Source organism: Narcine bancroftii, chromosome 14 (genome assembly GCF_036971445.1).
Source record: "Narcine bancroftii isolate sNarBan1 chromosome 14, sNarBan1.hap1, whole genome shotgun sequence".
Lineage (NCBI taxonomy): Eukaryota > Metazoa > Chordata > Chondrichthyes > Torpediniformes > Narcinidae > Narcine > Narcine bancroftii.
Window position 1 is genome coordinate 33,637,075 of NC_091482.1, and position 22,131 is coordinate 33,659,205.

Genomic DNA, 22,131 nt, shown 5'->3' on the forward strand with positions numbered 1-22,131 from the left:
GCATGTCTCTGTATGGCTGTATGGGCATAAATATACATAATTTTGTATGTATTTATGTGCATGATAATAAATGAACCTTGAATATTGCATAGTGTGAAGTAGAAGATCAGCAGGAGAATTCCTTTTCCCCTTCTACCTTATGTTTTGATTTATCCTGCTTGGTGTGTTGTACTATTCATTTTGAAAATGAGCAACATTTTTCTCTATCCTCGCTCAGAAGAGTGCTATGGTTCCTAAGCTCATCAGCTAAATTTGCTTTATTTCAACTTCATCTACAACCTAAAAGCAAAAGGTGTTTTGGAATGGAAATTAAAGGAAATAATAATGGTTGCCTAGTGACTTGGAAATTCCAGGGGAATACTAAATGATGGATAAAGGAATGCAAGAAAAAAATTCTCTAACACGATGCTGCAAATATGTTGAGATTTTACTAATGTGAACCACCACATTTTTCAGGGAAGTTGGTGCTTCATTGTCTTTGTTTAAATTACTGAAATTCTTGGGAGATAATATACAAATAAGTAGTCCCTTTGCAAGCTATTTGCCAAGAAATCTACCCAGAAAAATGGTAGTTCACTGAGACATTTTGGTGTGAAACATGGAAGTCTGCAAATGCTGCTGTGTTCTCGCACCAACCCTCTTTTCAATCTTCTTCAGCATGATGCTGAACAAGGCATGAAAGACCCCAACAATGAAGACGCTGTTTACATCCGGTACCGCACGGATGGCAGTCTCTTCAATCTGAGGCGCCTGCAAGCTGACACCAAGACACAAGAGAAACTTGTCCGTGAACTACTCTTTGCAGACGATGCCGCTTTAGTTGCCCATTCAGAGCCAGCTCTTCAGCGCTTGACGTCCTGCTTTGTGGAAACTGCCAAAATGTTTGGCCTGCAAGTCAGCCTGAAGAAAACTGAGGTCCTCCATCAGCCAGCTCCCCACCATGACTACCAGCCCCCCCACATCTCCATCGGGCACACAAAACTCAAAACGGTCAACCAGTTTACCTATCTCGGCTGCACCATTTCATCAGATGCAAGGATCGACAATGAGATAGACAACAGACTCGCCAAGGCAAATAGCGCCTTTGGAAGACTACACAAAAGAGTCTGGAAAAACAACCAACTGAAAAACCTCACAAAGATAAGCGTATACAGAGCCGTTGTCATACCCACACTCCTGTTCGGCTCCGAATCATGGGTCCTCTACCGGCATCACCTACGGCTCCTAGAACGCTTCCACCAGTGTTGTCTCCGCTCCATCCTCAACATCCATTGGAGCACTTTCATCCCTAACGTCGAAGTACTCGAGATGGCAGAGGTCGACAGCATCGAGTCCACGCTGCTGAAGATCCAGCTGCGCTGGATGGGTCATGTCTCCAGAATGGAGGACCATCGCCTTCCCAAGATCGTGTTATATGGCGAGCTCTCCACTGGCCACCGTGACAGAGGTGCACCAAAGAAAAGGTACAAGGACTGCCTAAAGAAATCTCTTGGTGCCTGCCACATTGACCACCGCCAGTGGGCTGATAACGCCTCAAACCGTGCATCTTGGCGCCTCACAGTTTGGCGGGCAGCAACCTCCTTTGAAGAAGACCGCAGAGCCCACCTCACTGACAAAAGGCAAAGGAGGAAAAACCCAACACCCAACCCCAACCAACCAATTTTCCCCTGCAACCGCTGCAACCGTGTCTGCCTGTCCCGCATCGGACTTGTCAGCCACAAACGAGCCTGCAGCTGACATGGACTTTTTACCCCCTCCATAAATCTTCGTCCGCGAAGCCAAGCCAAAGAAAAAATAAAATAAAAACACACAAGGTGAAGGGCTCAGGCCTGAAATGTCAGTAATATATCTTTCTCCTATAGATGGTGAAAAGACCGGCTGAGTCACAGTATCTGCAGCTTATCATGTTTAACTTTGCTCTATCCTTGTGTATTGATTGGACTTGCATAAAAGAAGTCATTTAAGCCACATTTTTTAATAGTACACCTCCGATTGTCCGAAATGGTCAGGACCAGACTGAATTTTTTGGGATAACTTCTCCTCTTTTTGAAAATAACCCAGTAGCAACAGCAAATCACTTGCATCAATGTTTAATCAATGACAAACAACACGGGAAGGCGCTTTAAGCATTAAAATAATGTTTAATTCTCACCAAACAATTCTGGGCATTGCCGATCCCTGACATGTCTCCAATGCCGCTGCTGATCACCGAGACCTCCCAATGACCACTGCCAATCCCCCGATACATCCCCAACGCTACTGCCAATCACCGGGACCGGGGAAGCTTCCCAGGCTGGTGGAACAAACACTGGCGAGTCAGCAGGCTCCTGTCTCCCCATGGGTTCATTCCAGTTGTGCTATTCCAGCTTCATGTCCTGGTTCTCAATGTTGGAACCCGACTCAGACCCAGTTTTGGCCTGCGCACACTCCCCTTCCCAATCACTGCCAACGATCATCAACACCTCCCCACCAAGGTCTGCGCTCCTGCCCATGAGACCGAGGTCCCACTCCTGCCTGGGAGGCTGCTCTCCTTGATGACACCAGGACAAGGGATTCTTCTGACTGCTTGCAGGTGAGAGACAGTGGCGTGCAGTTTGAGAGGGACATTTGGAGAGAAAACCAATAGGGATAGCCAAAGAAGAAATGGAAAGAGAGAGGGGAGGGAGTTATCCGAAACGAAGACAATTGTGGCTCTAATTTCATGTTGGGAATTTTTTTTCCAACCTGTGAGATCAGTTCGGCTTTGAAAAAAAAATTTAGATAATTGTGGATTTCAGTTATCCAAAATTTTTCGGAGGCGAAGAAATGTCTCCTCTGGCTCCAAAAATATTTCAGGTAAATGAAGATTTTGGATAATCTGATTTTGGATAATTGGAGTTGTACTGTATATACTTTAGATAAGTTTTACATTTTGTCTGGAAAAACAACCAACTGAAAAACCTCACAAAGATTAGCGTATACAGAGCCGTTGTCATACCCACACTCCTGTTCGGCTCCTAAAGAAATCTCTTGGTGCCTGCCACATTGACCACTGCCAGTGGGCTGATATGCATCTTGGTGCCTCACAGTCCGGAGGGCAGCAACCTCCTTTGAAGAAGACCGCAGAGCCCACCTCACTGTCAAAAGAGAAAGGAGGAAAAACCCAACACCCAACCCCAACCCACCAATTTTCCCCTGCAACCGCTGCAACCGTGTCTGCCTGTCCCGCATCGGACTTGTCAGCCACAAACGAGCCTGCAGCTGACGTGGACATTTACCCCTCCATAAATCTTCGTCTGCGAAGCCAAGCCAAAGAGAAGAAGAAGACATTTTTCATTAATGTTTTAGATTGAGGATATAGATTAATATGAAATTGTGCTTTTATGCATTATTTTGCTAATTGTTGATATACTCTTACTATTCCAATCAGTAATTCTCTTGACAAGTAGTGAAACAACACATTATCTTCCTTTACTTTCTAGTTGTCCTCTTAATCAAAATTTTAATTTCTCTGTAAAAAGGGGCTAGGTTGATACTGATATTCGCAGTACTAAAATTACAGCAGTTTACAGATTGAGGAGAAATTCTTGTTTACTTGGGGCTTGGTGAACAACAACTATACATCCATTTTAAATGGTATTGAACATTAAGGCAGACAAAAGAATACTCAAAAGCAATTCTAAGTATCATCTGCCAACAGGAGGAGAGCTGCGGAATGAAGCCCATGCATCAAGCGAGGACACTGAAGAGGAGTTTACAGCAGATGGTAAGCAGAATGACATTCCATATCTTTTGTTTCAAGTCCTCTCAGAATGTTAGTTTGTCATGGTCTCACATCAGTGACACACATTAATGTAGTAGAGTTTGAAGAAATGTGGTAAATTTTTAAAGCATGAATTTTTAACATAGTGCAAAAAAATTGTAATGAATATTTTCCAAATTGCTTAATATTTTGACATTTGCACTTAACTTTGTTTTTAATGTCTCAACAATCTTATCAATGGTGACTGAGCAAAATGCTTTACTCAATTATGGAATAATTTTTAACATGAGGTGCCAGGTGAGGGATGTCTCTGATAGAGTTCACAGCATTTTGGAGAGGGAGGGGGAGTAGCCAGATGTTGCGGTCCACATGGGGACTAGTTGCATAGATAGGAGTAGGGATGAGGTCCTGAAGAGGGAATGTAGGGAGTTAGGAAAGAAGATTTAGAAAAAAAACAGGACCTCAAGGGTGGTAATCTCAGGATTACTGCCTCTGGCACATGCTAGAGAGGGTTGAAATAGGAAGTTGTAGCAGATGATTGAATGGCTGAAGAATGGCAGGGGTTCAGATTTGTGGATCATTAGGATGTCTTCTGACCTGTACAAAGACGGGCTGCTTCTGAACTGGAAAGGGACCAATATCCTGGCAGGCAGGTTTGCTCGAGCTGTTGGGAGGGTTTAAACCAGTTTGGCAGGGAGATGGGAACCAGAATGTGAATGCAGAGGATAGGGCAAAAGATGAAAAGAATGATGGTATGCCTTCAGAGTTTGTGAGGATCAAAAGGCAAGGGACAAAACATAAATGTAGCTAGTTAGAGGGGTTGAAATGAGTATATTTCAATGCTAGGACGATTAGGAATAAAGGGGATGGTAGGTGGAACTATGATGCTGTGGTCGTGCAGAGATTTGACAGGAAGAAGGACAGGATTGGTTGAAGCAGGTACCGGTGTTTTAAAAGGAATAGGATGGGAGGTAAGAGAAGGGAGAGGAGTAGCATTACAGGTCAGGGCTATAGAAAGGGTTGAGGCTGCAGAGGGAGTGTCACTGAGTTGGCGTGTGTGGAAGTCAAATAGGCCCCTCCTATTTGACTACTCTCAGCAGTCACGGTGCTGAGAGTAGTCTATAGGCCCTCAAATAGCCCTCAGGACACTGAGGAGCAGATCACCAGGCAGAATTTGGAATAGTGCAGGAAATACTGACAGCATCCACTGACTACAAGAGGGGTAGATGAGGTGGAATTTGTCAGGTGTGTACAAGAAGGATTCCTGGCACAATATATGGACTGGCTGTCCTGAGAAGAGGCCATACTGGATCTTCTCCTGGGTAATGGGCAGACCTCTTGGTGGGGGAGCATTTTGTTGCGAGTGACCACAAATCCCTGAGCTTTAGCATAGCCATGGAAAAGGATAAAAGCAAACAAAATAGTTGCTTAATTAGGAAAGGGCTAATTATGATGGAATGAGGTGAGAGTAAATTGGAAACAGATGTTTAAGGGTGAAAGCATGGTACTCGTGGAGGAAGTTTAGGGACTACTTTTGCTGGGTTCAGAACAGGTGAGGCAGCTAATCAAGAGGAAGTAGGAAGCATATATTAGATATAGGAAGCAGGAAACCGGAAGGGCGCAGGAGAAGTATATGGTAGCCAGAAAAGAGCTTAAGAAAGGACTGAACAGAGCCTTAGCGTGTAGGATTAATGAGATACCCAAAGTATTCTATGCGTATGTGAAGGATGACGAGAATGAAGGTGGGGCCGCTGAAGGATAAAGGAGGCAACATGCTTGGAGGCGGAGGATGTTGGGGAGGTCCTAAATTAATACTTTGGTTCAGACCTCACAAGAGAAAAGGACCTTGATCAGATTGGAATAGTACAGGGTTGTGTGCTGGAGAATGTGGAGATTAAAGAAGGGGAAATGTTGGATCTTCTTAAAAACATTAAGATCATAAGTCCCCACCCAGATGGAGTGGTTGCTGTGGGAAGTGAAGGAAGAGATAGTTGGGGCAGTAACTATGATCTTTAAGTCATCTTTGGCTATAAGGGAAGTGCCGGAGGATTAGAAATGGCAAATTTGGTCCCCATTTAAAAAAAAATGACAGGGAGAATCCTGGGAGTTATAAATGGTGAATCTTGCATCAGTGGTGTGCAAATTATTGGAGAGGATTCTTGAGGATAGGATCTTTGAGCATTTGGAGAAATGTAGTCTGCTTAGGCATAGTCAGTATGGTTTTGTGAAGGGAAGGTCTTGCCTCACAAGCCTAACTTAGTTTTTTTTGAGGAAGAACAAAGTAAATTGTTGAGGATAGGGTGGTAGATGTGGTCTATATGGATTTTAGCAAAGCATTTGACAAGGTCCCCCATTAGAGACTTGTTCAGAAAGTCATGAGACATGGGATTCATAGAACCTTGGCTGTGTAGATTTTAAAAAATTGACTTGCAGGTGGAAAGCTGAGAGTAGTACTGGAAGGGAAGCATTTTGCCTGGAGGTCAGTGACTAGTGGATCTGTTCTGGGACCCCTGCGCTTTGTGAATTTTATAAATGATCTAAATGAAGAGGCAGAAGGATGAGTCAGGAAGTTGGTAGATGATACAAAGGTTGGAGGAGTTATGGATGGAACTGAAGGTTGTGAAATTATAAGAGGATAGAGATAAGATGCAGAGTTGGGCGGAGAAATGGCAGATGGAGTTCAATCCGGATAAGTGTAAGGTGATGCATTTTGGAGGGACAAACCAGAAAGCTGAATACAGGGCTAATGGTCAGTTGCTTAAGAGTATGGATGAACAGATGGACCTTTGGGTCCAAGTTCATACATCCCTCCATAGGTTGATAGGATAGTTAAGGCTGGGCTTCATTAATAAGTGGATTGAGTTCAAGAGTAGAGAGGTCATGTTACAACTCTACAAATTTCTGGTGAGACCATGGAATATTATGTTCAGTTCTAATCACCTCATTGCAGAAAGGATGTGGAAGCTTTGGACAGGGTGCAGAGTAGATTTACTAGGATGTTACCTGGACTGGAAAATAAGTCTTATGAGGCAAAATAGCAGATCTGTGACTTTTCTTTGGAGTGTAGAAAGATGAGAGGAGATAATAAAGGTCTACAAGATTGAGAGACATAGATAGGGTGGACAGCCAGTGCCTGTTTCCCAGGTCAGGAATAGCAAACATCAGAGGACATATGTACAAAGTGAAGGAATGGAAGTTTAGGGGAGACATTGGGGAATTTTTTTCATGCAGAGTTGTAGGTGCCTGGAATGCCTTGCTTAGTGGAGGCTAAAACACTTTGGGCACATAAGAGACTGTTAGACAGGCACGTGGATGGAAGAATTTTTAAAAATTTAGACAAATGACACGGTAACAGTCCCTTTTGGCCCATAAGTCCGTGCCACCCGATTACATCCAATTGACCTACAACTCCCAGTACATTTTGAACAGTGGGTGGAAACCGGAGCTCCTGGGGAAAACTCACACAGACACTGGGAAAAGGTACAAACGCCCTGCATACAGAACAGGATTTGAGCCCTAGTCCTGATCGCTGACGGTGTAAGGGCATTGTGCTGATCACTAAGTTAACCATGCCTTGCAAACCGTGATGGTTACGTGGTTGAGAGGGTTTAGTACTTTTTAAAGGAATATATGGGTTGGGACCAAGGGCCGAAAACCCTGTACTGTGTTGTATTGTTATTTGTACTATGTTCTATCCCTTAACTGTATAAGATGCAACATGATGACATTTAAAAATGCTTTGTGAATTTAAGTGAACATTTCATACTTTTTATGTAAATTATGAGCATATTGTTTTGTATTCTTTAGATTCAACACAGCAGGAAAATTCTGAAACTAGTGAAGACCCAGAAGTAGAAGTTACTATTGAAGGTGAGCATTATTTCTAACTTGTTGGTAGGCTCCACCGAAATCACAATATCTATTGTAGATGGCCATTTAGTTAAATTGATATTCAGTTCTGCTTTCTCTTGTAATAATTCAAATTGTGTATCTTTGTGAGTGAGTATAGCCTGGTGGGTGATAAACTCAAATTTGTTGCAGCTGGCAGTTCTTTTCTTTATCCTTTTATTTGTTTCTATATTCCTGACTTGGTTCTTTTTACCCACAAATTTAGGCAAATTTGGGAATGTAACATTATTTTATTTAATTGTCCAGAATCTTGAAATTAACAAATCAAAAGATGCTTTAATGTAGAAATTTTATTCTTCTAGTTGATCAACTTTGATTTCACCTGATTGAGGGGTGGGGGGGAAATCTTATGGGAGATGGGATAAAGTAGTACAGGTGAAAGCTTTCAAGTCATATTACAGTTTGCCTTGTGACAAGGATGCTTTTTAGGGAAAAAAAAAGTTGAATATTCAGATTTGTCCATCTTGTGTCAAACAGAAGACAGAATAGAGAATTAATTAATAAACATACCTGGTCTTGTTAAATTTTCTTATCCAGTCAAAATAATTTGCAGGTCCAGTAATTGATCCGTCTTAGTTGGTCTTTATGGAGTAACAGAAAAACTGCTGAAACTAAAATCTTGAACAACAATGAGATGCTGGAGCATAGATAGTATCCATAGGTAGATATCATAGATTAGGAAAAGGTTTGATAATATCAAGATTATCAAAGGAGGAAAGAAGCTGGAGGAAGGCTGAGGATATTGCATAGAAGGTGGGAGAGGGTGAGACCACATGGTTGGAGGAGGGGAAATTACAGAGAAGAGCAAGAATAGGTAAAGAGTTGGAAACAGTGAATCCAGAAGTGGGGGTTATCTAAAATTGATTTTAAAAAAACCAAAATGATGCTGTTGTGTTTCCAGGAGGAATATGATGTTCCTCAAGTTTACCTCACCTTGGCAATGGATGAGGCAGAAGACAGACCTATCTATGTGGAAATGGTGAAAGCAACTGAAATGGTTGGGCTCCTGAGGATTAAAGCTCAGACCAACAGAATACAGGAATTCAGCAAAATGATAACCAATATGTGTTTGGCTTCACTACTATAGATGGGATCACACAGAGGACAGAATGCAATAGATCAGGTTGGACAATGTTCACGTAAAGCTCTGTCTCACCTCTGAGGTCTATTTGTTGCCTTGGATGGAGGTGAGGGGAGAGATTATAGGGACAACTTTTACTTTTTCATAATTATGACAGGAACTGCCTAAGGGGTAGAAGAATGAATGGGAACAGAAAAGTGAAGCTGTTTCTTGGGGAGACTGAAGTTAATGAAGTTTTGATTCTTAATGGAATGTTGGTTTAGAAAGTGGAGGAGTACATCAGAAGTCAGGGAGAAACAGAATACAAGGATGACCAGAATTGTAGAGAATGAAATATAATGGAAAACGGGAGGAAATGCTGAGTTTATTATCAGAAATAATAAAATAATTTTGTGGAACTTGTGTGATCTGGGGACTCGAGTCTTTAACAGTTCATTAAGCACTTTGTTATTTGTCACATTATACTGAGTATAGTGAGAAGGGTTCTTCTGCAAACCGACCAATGGGTTATCCCTAATATTATTTGTGCGAAGAGAGCACGATTTGCAGATTATAGAATTACAATGAAAATGAGGCTCATTTAGCACCAAACATGAGAGGACTGTTAGGCTTCATTCGGGAGTTGGATGGCTGCAGGGAAGAAATAGTCTTTAAGCTGTTGAGTCATGTTTCACAATCTTAAGCCTTCTCATTAGCCCCTTTTACACTTGCATCTCACTAAGTTGGTCATTCATTGTCCCAGGATAGATAGGAATGGTGTTTTGCTGTTCACACTTAACCGGGACACTGCACAAGTTCATACTTGCAAGGAGCCATCCCTGGGGTTAGGACTATTTTACCTTCTGTCGGGAACATCATGACGCATCGGCCCTAAATCCAGATCAATGTCTTATGATCTTGTATTTAAACAAAATTAATCCTGCATAATTGTAACATAATTAAGCTTTATGTGCAGCACAATATGAACCGTGCAGCCTCTGTTGATGTTGTGCTGAGAGACTATGGGAAAGTACTAGCAGTAAATAGTAATAATAGACAATTTGTAACCAGCATGGGAAAGTTGGTAGCACTATTTCACACAATTCATAAAGACAGTGGGAAAAAGTGATGCCGGACCTGCCCTCCCAGAATTCTGTGCGGCAGGGAAAGGGCTGCATGAACTCTTGGAGGGGGTTCTCGGTTCTCTGCTGCACGAAATTCTGGGAGGGCAGGTCTGCCATAATTTTTTCCCTCTCTTTATGAGTTGTGTGCGATAGCGCTACCAACTTTCCCATGCTGTTTATTAATTTGTCTGCTATTACTATTTATTGCTAGCACTTTCTTCTCTCTATCTCTCTCTCTCCCTCCCCCCCCACCCCGGCGCTGTGACTTTCCCACGGCAAAGTTTATGCGTTCATTTCAATCTTTTCCTCCTTCACAATCCTGCACTCATGGAAAATCTTGGGTCATTCCAGAATGGTTTAACTCTCCATAAACAGTACCTGTGTCTGAACTAGGGAGGGATGAGTAGAACATAGAATATTTTAATGGAGTGAAATAATGGTACAAGAAAGTAACCTAAATGGGTGTGAGAGCAATCTGGCTGCGACATCTGTCACTCCATTGATCGCTAGAGATGATTCGGCTGGCTAGGTGGGTGTCTACCTTCTCTCACCGCTTCATGTGCATTTCTCCCGAAGCTCAACGCTCGGTCACAGAGGATGGCCCCCTAGAAGAGGACCGCTCTGCCAGTTTAGGCTATATGACATAGCTACTCCCATGCTAGTCTAAATCTCAAAGAAAGTAACAGAAATCACTGAAGGTGAATATGACATTTTTCTTTCCAGATGATGAATATTTCCCGCCAAATAAGCGACCAAAAAATACTGTACAGACGACAGATGCTGGAGCATCAGTAAAGCGGAAAAGTAGGGAATTCAATTTTGGTGAGTTTTGGTGCCATTTCACTTTTCTTCAAAGGTCTGTTCCAATTGCTTACTGAACTCAGCTAGTTATCGTAAACTTGCTTTTCCCCCCATTGTTATGTTGTGCATTTTGATTCTCTGTTTCCAAAAATACAATAAATATTGTTTCAGAAATATCGTTAGAAAATTTTTCTAACTAATCATGCACCATTCACTGGCAAACTGTTCATGTAGTCTGTTGTATATGTTTTGTTTACCTTAATAATTACATATTTAAATCCAGTATGTTTCCAAGGAAAATTTGTTTAGTGAAATGGTACAGAACATTTCAATTTGGCTCACTGAAGGAAAGAAATGAGGTAGAGATGACCATTTTGGTTTAACACCGCAACACCAAATGCTGAAGATTTTAATTATTGATTTCTTTTGTGAGTGTCATGAGTTGATTGTAGCTATATTCCAGTGGTGGCGTAATCATACCTTGGACACATTCAGTTTTAAGGGTTTCGGCATCCACTGTTGCATCTAGTCATCATTGATTGCTATATATAGAATGATTAATAGAATTAACTGCATCTGGGTGTTAAATACCAATATTTACTCCCAATAATATAAAACATTGAATCTTTCCATTAATTTGCAAATCTTTTCTTAAATGCAGAACAATGGAATGCTAGAATTACTGATTTAAGAAAGCAAGTGGAAGAACTCTTTGAAAGGAAATATGGTAACTATTTTGTTAAATACTTTGTAAAGTGCTAATCAGGAAAGTGTTGTTCTTTTAGAAATGAGGATTTATAAAGTAATTTATGTCAGGATGAGTTGGTGATGATGATTAATTTACAATGTTACATGTATAAAGGTAAAGGTTTCCTTATTGTCACATAACACTACATTAGAATATAATATATATGGAATTCTTTAACTTTATCTACCATAAGGAAGACAGAGAGTCGCCACTTTGTCAAGTGGCCCTCACAGAAAAGAGACCTCAGCGAGGAACAAACTTGTGTCCCCTGGTTTGCAGTGATCTAACCACTCAGCTATCAGAGCCTACTTGTATCATTACTTATTTACGTAAATCTGGGCCAGACATATTTAGCAAGTGCTTTTATTTGTGTGGTATAAATCATCTATTTAGATATAATGATGGGAAAGAGCTTTCTTATCTACACTGGGGCTTGAATAATTTATTCTCTGCATCATCTTCACTGATAAGTAAAACTTCTGAAATGATAGCATACTTGGGACATTAATACCTCATTGCACATTTTCTGGGCTTTTAAATGCCAGATTATTGGAATTCTATATAAAGGTTTTTTTTTGGAAGGGTATTATGCATGAATATCACAGAGCAAAGACCATAAACTTTGTTTTAATCATGGAAAGAGTTTAATTCCATTCATCATTGTCAATTATGTGTGACGTTCTTTGTCTTTGAATATCAGAGGGCACTTAAATGGGAGTTAGAACCATATGTGTTTAATCTCGTGCAGGTAAATAATCTGGTTTAGAAAACATTAAATTTCAGTAAAATTTCAAGCCCAAAATGGTTGAGAAATTGAACCCACTGATTTGTACATTGGCTCCAGGCTGCTTCAATTTCATCAATGTGTGAAGACCAGGAAGTGGCTTAGGAATCTGAGTGGAGACAAGATGATGTGTCATGCTGCTGGGGGTGGGGGGATGTGAGGAACATTTAATGGAATATTTAAGTTAGCTTGGTGGCTATTGGAAACGTAAATCAGATGATTGCATGGGATGAGTGGAGGTATTGTAATGGTAGGTATTGTAATGGTAGGTATTGTAATGGTAGGATGAGTGGAGGTATTGTAATGGTAGGTATTGTAATGGTAGGTATTGTAATGGTAGGATGAGTGGAGGTATTGTAATGGTAGGCAATTTTGTCATGATGAATAAAAACTGAATTTTAGTGAAGTGATGATTGCGAATGAATATCCACCTGATTGATCCATAACCACTTGTTCAGTTGTCACAAAGCAAAACATTTCCTGGAGAAGTTATGGCAAAAGCTCTTTGAACTGAAATTTTGACTGTTTCCATTTGGATGGATGTTGCTTGACTTGCTGAGTGTTTCTGGCATTTTCAATTTTCATGGCACATTATAGCTATGCTGCTTTTGAATTATTTTGTATAGTTTATGGTTACACTCCTTCCTGTTTAGGTTTCTAGCATGCATCTTTATTGTTTTCTTTCCAACTAACTTCACACTTATTTGTCTTCATTTATTTACATCTCCAGATCCACATATATTGCCATTCATTGAGTTTACCCAACCCCATCATTTTATCATTTAAAAAATTATCCCATCCCCTCCACTTTATTCCAGAATTTGCTTTTGGACTGGACCCTCTTCCCCACCTCCCCCACACCTCTTCTTTCCCCATCCTTCCCCACCCCTTCCTCCAACACCAATCTTGTATCGTATAACACATCTTGCTCCCCAGTTTTCAGAAGGTCACAAATATGAAATGATAACTTTGTTTCACTCTCCACTGATGCACCCTGACCCAGTGATTACTTCCAACATTCTGTTTTAGACATCAGGATCTGCGATATTCTGTTGAGTAAGATCTAGTTACAATCTGAACAAGCATGAAAGAACAGCTGACTGGTTGTGGGAAGATCAGAGATGATCAAATGATAAAGTTAGAATATTTCCACTACCAGAGAATATAGATTTAAGATTATTGACAGAACCTAGAGATTAAAACTTTTTGAAAGGATACCAGAAACAATTTAGCTGTAACTTGGGGGAGGGGGAGGGGAGATAGATTAAATGGAAATATCAGGAGAACAGGTGTATTTAGATAGTTCCAAGAATTGCTGTGGTCAGGGTGAGCCAAATGTCCTTCTATGTGGTAAGATTCTAATTTGTAAAAATACCTAGAACTCCCAACTTCTCACTCACTTTTGGGTCAGATGATGACTGCACTACATATTCAGATGGACCTTGTTTTAAGCTCTTAATAGCATTTCATTTTAATCATTTTGTTTTGTAAAATATATCAACGGAGGTCTTTTCTCCCAAATTCTCCATTGCTCTAGATTAAGAAATAACATTCTGCAATTTGGTAATTCTCCCATTCATCATTTATCACTTTGTATTTTGGAAAGTGGAGTAGAAGGAATTTGGAACAGGTATTGCAAGAAGATGTAATAGGATCTAAACTTTAACATTGTGTAAACTTTTAGCTCAAGCCACTCTAGCTACCGGACCAGTTGTGATCCCGTATCCACTCTTCCAGTCCAATTCCGAAGATCTTTGTGTTGATGGTTTACCTGAAGGCATTCCATTCAGAAGGCCCTCCACCTATGGAATTCCAAGATTAGAAAGGATCCTTCTAGCAAAAGACAGGATAAAATTTGTTATAAAAAGGTATGAATGCAGAAGAATCTGCATTAATAGCAAAACAAAGTGGTATGATGGATCTTGGGCATTGCTGTAAAGTATCTCTTAGTGACTTCACAGTGTAAAGAGGCTTTGGAATAACTAAAGATTTTGAGCAGTGCTATATAAACGCACGTCCTTCACATGATACTCTGTCCGTTGAGTGTCAAACATCAGACTTCTGCTTTTACCTATTATCGAAGTGTATGGGGAGGACATGTATGTCATAATATATTTTTTTCTTGTGTTGAAAGTAGGTTATTGAAATATTGATATGGTTTCTAAAGTTTCATTGTAATACAATAGATTCCCCATTATCCGAAATTCAATCAACTGGAAATCCAAATAAGCTGAAAATAAAAGAGGAAATCTATAACATTTAAAATGAATATAATTTCAAATAAAAGTTTAAAATTGGAAAATATATAATCTTCAAAGCCACACACAACCTCCTGGTAAAGATGGGAGCCAATGATCATTCAGCAGAGCATCCTGGTTGTGCCTCACCTGCAGCAGCTGCTGAATACATTTTCAATAAAGTTGAGTTTGAATAAAATGGCATTGTCCAGGATGAAGAGCTGGCTGAGGCTGCTGGGGTGGTTCTCCCAAAGTGTCTCCCTATCCTTGCCTAGTAAGAATCTTCATCTTTATTTCTGTTAGGTATATTTGTAAGGCTTTACCTATAAACTTGGGGGAGGGTGGGTTAATTAGCGAAGCAACCAGGGTTTGAATTTAAATTTTGTAATGGGAATTTCCTGATTAAAGTGAATTTACATAATTAAATACTACAATACTGATTCTTTTTTCAAATTACATTTTGTCTTTTTAAAACTCAGACATGCCTATAATACGCAGAAAGCAATTAATTGTGTAAAATATTCTCATATAACGCGCACACACATATACCGTGTGGGTGTAGTATTCTAAATTCTGACTGACAAAAACCATTTGCATTTAAAGGGGACATGAGACAAAGCATGTACCAGTCTGTACCACAGTTAATCTCCTGTAATTAACACCCAATCAACTTCCCCTAGAGTTGTCAATCACCCATTATATATATGATATCCTGGTGCAACATCTTAACCAGCTTTGGAGAGGCATCAATTAATTAGATCGAAGACAGGCTTCAGAGTTTTAATTCTAATGATGTCTCAAATCAGAGGCACTTGATATGTTAATCTTCTCCCTCATGGACTTGTCTGGGCAATTAACATTGATAAGCTGTAATGCCCTAGCTAGAATGTCATGTTTATAGGAATACCATGGCATTCAGTACAAGGAGATATTCCCAAGATCAAAATTTCCCACACCCTCTACAAATTGTATGTGCTATTACTTTATTTTCACTATAACAGTCCCACACTCTCCATAAATGGCGTCTTTCCCTCGACTGCTATTAATTATACACGTTTTTTTCAAGCCACTATTATTCCCATATGCCTGCTATAAATTCCAGGTTTGGCTTTCCAACACCTGCTATTGTGCACTCTGTCAATGTGTAAAAATATTCTCATATAGCATGCACGTACATATTAATGTGTGTGTGGGGGGGTGGGTGTGCCTGGTTTGTAAAATACGCATATAATACGTGTGTTATATGCAGAAAAACTAGGCTAGTTAAGCATTGTAACAGTGCGTCTCCGTCAAATGGAAAATTTGCATATGCAATATCTGCCATCCCCATACATGCCAGATAATAGGGATTCTACTGTATGTTGTACAGTATACAGAATATGTTGAGTTTTATTTTGACTCTCCAAGACTGCTGTTCTTTCAGGCAACTTGCATCTACTTTGTTAGCAGTCCAACATTCATAGCTTTAGTGTTGAAATAATCACATTCTCTCTTATTATAAGAGGTTCATTCAACCCTTCAAGTCAACAGACCAATTCGATCAGATTGACTCATTACTTGTATTCCTGTGGCCATGCAAGCTCATTCACCTCCCTTTGATTATTTTGTCACTTACCTACGAGGGGTAATTCACATTAGCCGATTAACCTACCAGCACATCTTTTGGATGCAGTAAGAACCTGGCAAAAACCTACATGGTTGCTCCAGAAGTCAACATTGAACCCAGGTTTTGGGAATGGAGAGTAAACCATTATATTAATTTTTTGTACTGAACACCTTAATGTTTCCTTTGCAGACTCTTGGTCAGTATGGTTTCACCATGAGGGTAGAGGGTCTTTTGACCTCGAAATGTGGTCCTGCTGCACTCCTCTGTACTGTGCAGTAAATGAATCAATCCTTTACATTGAATTGTGTAGGATATATTCAAGTTTATTATCATTCAATTATATATATACAATCTGACACACAAAAACACCATGATCCCATAAATAATCAAAATTATTGTACAGTAAAACCCTTGGTGTCCAGCACCTACGGGGATTGGTAGATGCCAGATAAGTAAATTTGCCAGTTGCTTGAGATTGTGTGATTGACAAACTACCAGGCTGCACCAATTTTAAACTTGCATATTTTTAAAACTTTTATGCCGGTTGCTTGAATTTAGGATTTTACTGTATATAAATATTTGAAATGATTTGCACTTTTACAGAATATGGTTAATCAGTCTCAGAGTCAGTAGGAAGAAGCCATTCCCCAGCCTAGCAGTTCTGATTTTGATGTTTCTGTATGGTGTTCTTTGTGGTTGTGGGTTAAAGCTGCTGCATGCTGGTTGGAAAGGGTCTTCTATAATTCTGAGAGCCCTATGTAGATTTGTTTGGTGCATTAGCTACATATTGAGGTTATGCTCCTCCAATCTTGGTCTGTTTTGAGTAATCCTCAACCCTTCATTTGCTTTGCTAGCTTACCCTTAAATGTAAAGTACTGAGCTGACGTCAGACCAGTTTAGTTTTGTACTTTTAATATGTGTACCTTCTTTCTGTGCAAAATAATTCGTGTCATGGATGTGGGGAAGGGCAATAAATGTTATGGCTTGATGGAACAGGCCTTCAGCAGCAGTAGCATAATTAGAATTGAAATTAGAATCCTGATCTGTTATTCATTTTTCATTATGACTGCAAATCAGTTTGTTCTTTCATCTATTGAATGAAAATTTTTTACATACAAAGTAAATATCATATTTCTAAAAAATAAAGCTGATTTCAAAGAAAATCTCATCAAGCTATTTGTGATGATGCTCCTATTTTAAAAAAAACATAATTTAACATGGTAGTTAATATCTATATTTTTCAACTGTATGACAGACTGTCAGTCTGCATTTAATTCAGGTAATGATGCAATTAGAGATGTGCCTGATTTTTTTTTGTTCTCTAGACCAGAACTGCTAACTTCTGAGCGTGAAGAAACAACTCCAGACAAAACAGTTCCAGGAGGTAAGCATTCAGACTTTAGGGGGAGTGAGAGAAACTGTCTGTTTTCTGTAGTGCATCATTCTGAATAGTTTGATCCTCCATTAGATCGATATTCTCAATGCTTTGATATAATATTGCAGAAGAATAAAATTGCGATTTCTGCTTCAAATGGCTGCCATTGTCCTGGCTGGATTCCCTGTGCAAGTCTCTCCTCATTTGCTGTTTTGCATAGTTTCTGATGAATTTTCATGGGCCTTCAATCTTCAACTATTCATCTGTAGCTTAATAATAATGGTTTTTGAATTTTATTGGATTCATTGTATTTTTATATGTATCTGCTCATTTTTATGTCATCTATGTCCTCTTAAAATCTTATTCCACTTGATCTATCATGTGTCCATACTTCTATTGGAATAGAATAATGTAGTTCTAGAGTTTTGCTAATCAAGAAAGTTTTGTTAATAATTGAGTACCATTATTCTCTCTTCAGAGGTGGATTTTTTTTTAAGTTCTTGCATTCTAGGTTTAACCTGTCTAGTGACTAAAAACACTTGCCCTACTTTATCTGAAGACTGCATCCCTCTTTCAATTTCTGTCTATGCCCAATCTGTTCTGGCATTGCCTTATGTACCAGAAATTCCAAAACCCTCTTCCTTTTCTGTTATACAATGGGTTCCCATCCATTGATAGTTTGAGTGACGTACTTCCTTCTTTGACCAGAGCATTGATAGGATCTTCCAGTCTTCCATGCCACCAGTCTCCTCATCTTTGAGGCCTTGTGTCTATACTCTGATATATTCCAATAAAGTTCAATGTTATGGAAAACCATACTGTTCAAAGCATTATTACAATGTGCTTTAATGTGTTCAATCCTATAATTATTTATTCTTTCACCAAGAACTCTTGTGTAAACGTGGACATAAAATATTTAAAAGGGATAAAAAATTAGAGACCCTTTCCAAAAAACACTGAAAAATTACCAAGATCGTTATTGGCATCTCTTTATTTGCTCGTCTTTGTAGTCTCCTTGGTCAATCACTTCTTTTAGTTAATTCGGAAATCTTGCAGCCTCATCGCTATCAGCACTTGCAGATTTGCCAGTAATTAGGACATTATGGAGTCCCATCCATTTTTTTGAAGTTGCTGAAAAAGTTTCCCCATTCTTTCTGTTTTCTTCATTTTCTTTTAATATCCAATAGATACTTGTTGCTTTTGCTTAACGGAATTCTTTTCTGGTTACAATCTTCAATCCAGATAACATATAACATAACAATTACAGCATGGAAACAGGCCATTAGGCCCTTCTAGTCCGCACCGAACCAAACACCCCTCTCTAGTCCCACCTCCCTGCACAATGCCCATAACCCTCCATCTTCTTCTCATCCATATACCTGTCCAACCTTTTCTTAAATAATACAATTGGCTCCGCCGCCACTATTTCTCCCGGAAGCTCATTCCACACATCTACCACTCTCAGAGTAAAGAAGTTCCCCCTCATGTTACCTCTAAACCTCTGCCCCTTAATTCTTAACTCATGTCCTCTTGTTTTAATCTTTCCTCCTCTTAACGGAAATAGTCTACCCACATCCACTCTGTCTATCCCTTTCATAATCTTAAATACTTCTATCAAATCCCCTCTCAACATTCTATGCTCCAAAGAATAAAGACCTAATCTGTCCAATCTCTCCCTATACTCTAGATGCTTAAACCCAGGTAACATTCTGGTAAACCTTCTCTGCACTCTCTCCACTCTGTTTATATCCTTCCTATAATTAGGCGACCAGAACTGCACACAGAACTCCAAATTAGGCCGCACCAACGTCTTATACAATCTCAACATCACCTCCCAACTCTTATATTCCATGCAATGATTGATAAAGGCCAGCATACTAAAAGCCTTCTTCACCACCATATTCACGTGAGTTTCTACCTTCAGGGAACGATGTACCGATACTCCTAAATCTTTCTGCTCTTCTGTATACATCAATGCTCTCCCATTTACCACGTATGTCCTGTTCTGATTCTTCTTACCAAAATGAAGCACCTCACACTTATCAGCATTAAATTCCATCTGCCATTAAATGGTGCTTCATATTTTCCATTGCAGAACTTGTATGTCTAACAATCACTTTAGTCTGTTGCCATTCCATGTTCTTCAATTTTATCTTTATTCTTGATTAGAGTTTGATCAGACAATTCATTCATGACTTTGTGTTGTGCCATTTTAGCAAATGATGTGCCACCTTCATGTTACTTAATAATTTACAGTTTCTTTTTCAATCCTAGCCATCACCTTCACCACATTACCTTTATCCGCTCTAATTTTTTGTAAAGGTGCATTTTTATGCAAAACAACTTAAAATATTGCCATGGCCTTCCAACTCAGAGTCTAGAGCGATACTAAAACGAGTTAAGCAATAATGAAGTTGAATGAATGCAGCTGAGTGGCGAGCAATGTTGCTGACACATCAAATTATTGCGCCACTGTTGGTAATGTAATATTAATAAAATTTAACCATTTTTGGTTATTACTATATTAAAATTATAAATTGCGTTATATCAAAACCTGTGCTGTTCAAAATCATGTTATACAAGGTATATCTGTATTGCAAGATATAATTGCCATTCATGTTTATCTGCAGTTTCTGTTTTAGACTGATTAGATTTTTTATTATGACCATATTTTATCTATAATTCAAATTGTTTAAACCATCTAGCAAATATATTGCCAGAAGTTAGATGAAGCACATTTTTCTAACATTAAAAGACAGAAAGATGATTTTTACAACTGACATTTCATATTGCAGTTGTTTGTTCATGTCGATTTTTTTTTTAAATCTGTGTAGTTAACTGATTAATTTGGACACTGTGATCCACTTTATAAAATCAAATAATGCTGGATCAACTTTCTTATCAGGATTCGTCACTGGTCTCCTTGCCTGGATCTGTCTGTGGGGCATATTGGGCTTCATGTGACATACGATGTTAGGAATGCCCTGACAACCTGTGACATCTTAGTAAATACAGCTAATCGACTTGTGTCCATCTCCATATACAAACAATTTTTTTTAAATAAGAAAAAATGTAAAAATTTATGCAGTTTGTTGTATTTGACAAACTATAACAGGGAAACAGCACATGTTAGAGCCAAAATATGCATACTTACCTTGTTAGAGTCCCGGGGTCCATAGGCTGGGTGCGGCCATCTTGATTCCTGTGAGCATGTGAGAGTCTTTGGTTGGCGCATGCGCTGTGGGTTTGTTTGGCGCATGTGTTGTGGGTTCGTGCATTGGAGTGCGATTGGCGCATGTACAGTGGGTTTATGCATTGGAGTTCACTTGGCGCATGTGCGGTGGGTTTGTGTATTGGAGTTCATTTGGTGCATGTGCAATGGGTTCGTGCATTGGAGTTTGGCGATGTGCGGTGGGTTCACGTATTGGAGTGTGATTGGCACATGCGCAAGAGCTAAGGGCACGAATCAATATGGTCAGGGAGCAAACTCTTGCGCATGTGCCAACCATACTCTCAATATGTGAACCCACCGTACGTGCACTAGCCAAAATTCAATACGCGAACCCACCATGCATGCACCAATTGAACTCCAATACACAAACCCACCGCGCGTGCGCTGACCGAAGACTCATGCATGTTCACAGGAATCAAGATGGGCAAGCCCAGCCTGTGGATGTCGGCACGCCAACTAACAAGTATATACATTTTGGCTTTTTCATGCCCTGTATCCCTGTTAGTTTGTCAAATACAACAAAAATCGACAATGAAAAAAGATTTGATTAAAAAGTTTGCTTTCAGACTTCGGTATTTCACATACCCAGGCCAATTCCAATTTGCGTCCATTCTGAGAGACGACTGATCCTTCAGTCCCAATTACGTATTAAGTCGGGGATATCCTGTACACAAAATGCAGGAGAAACTCAACAAGTCCCATAGGATGGCATGTTGCCACTCTTTGTTTTTAAATGTCTTGTTTAAAAAAGCTTTCAGAATACTAACAAATAGTTAACATTCAATATAACTGTTATAATAAAACCTGTGAAATATTCACAGGTGTGGCTCACGACCCCTCAAGTCTGTAATCTAATGAGATTCTAATGTCATTTCCTTCTTCCTGCCACTTTGTCTATCTCTCTCTTGTTTAATGCACTTCTTTCATAGTCTTTTGAGAAAGAATTCTAAAAGACTTGCGACCTTCAGAAAAATTTTTGCCCTATTTGTCTTAAATGTTGAGATTTTTTATCATCATGTCCTGTTTCAAGATCATGTCCTTTCAAGGCCTCAACATCTTTTGTGTTCCAACAGTCCCTCTGACTCTTCTATACTCCAAAAGGTGCATGGGCAGACAGTCCAATCTTTTCTCTAGAATGTCAGCCCAATCAAATTATCAGTCAAGTTGCCTTTCTTTGAATAGCTTATAATGAATTTGACAGCCATTAGCCATGTCAAATACTATTAATAATACTCCAGATGTGGTCTCATTTTTGTCCCATATACAGTAACTGAAGAAAAACCTCTCTATTTTTGTATGCAATTCCTTGGAGGTTCAGGTTATGACACTTGGTATCCATGGAGAGGTAGTAAACTAGATTCATAATTGCCTGTGTGGGAGAAAACAGAGAGTGCTAGTGGATGGTTGCTTCTCAGACTGGAGGCCTGTGACTAGTGGTGTGCCTCAGGGATCTGTGTTAGGACCATTGTTGTTTGTTGTATATATCAATGATCTGGATGATAATGTGGTAAAT

The 22,131-nt window shown here is 39.5% G+C and overlaps 1 protein-coding gene across 11 annotated transcripts in view; it reads left to right on the forward strand.

Annotated features, from left to right (window-relative positions):
• The window catches only part of LOC138749418 (general transcription factor II-I-like), a 188,504-nt gene that overhangs the window by 117,752 nt on the left and 48,621 nt on the right, over window positions 1–22,131 (forward strand). For all 11 annotated transcript variants that reach the window (XM_069910710.1, XM_069910708.1, XM_069910709.1 and 8 more), the window contains 6 exons: window positions 3,680–3,745; window positions 7,550–7,612; window positions 10,559–10,657; window positions 11,298–11,363; window positions 13,853–14,036; window positions 17,337–17,395. In XM_069910710.1, the coding sequence (XP_069766811.1) occupies window positions 3,680–3,745; window positions 7,550–7,612; window positions 10,559–10,657; window positions 11,298–11,363; window positions 13,853–14,036; window positions 17,337–17,395 (537 nt within the window). The remainder of the gene's footprint in view (window positions 1–3,679; window positions 3,746–7,549; window positions 7,613–10,558; window positions 10,658–11,297; window positions 11,364–13,852; window positions 14,037–17,336; window positions 17,396–22,131) is intronic.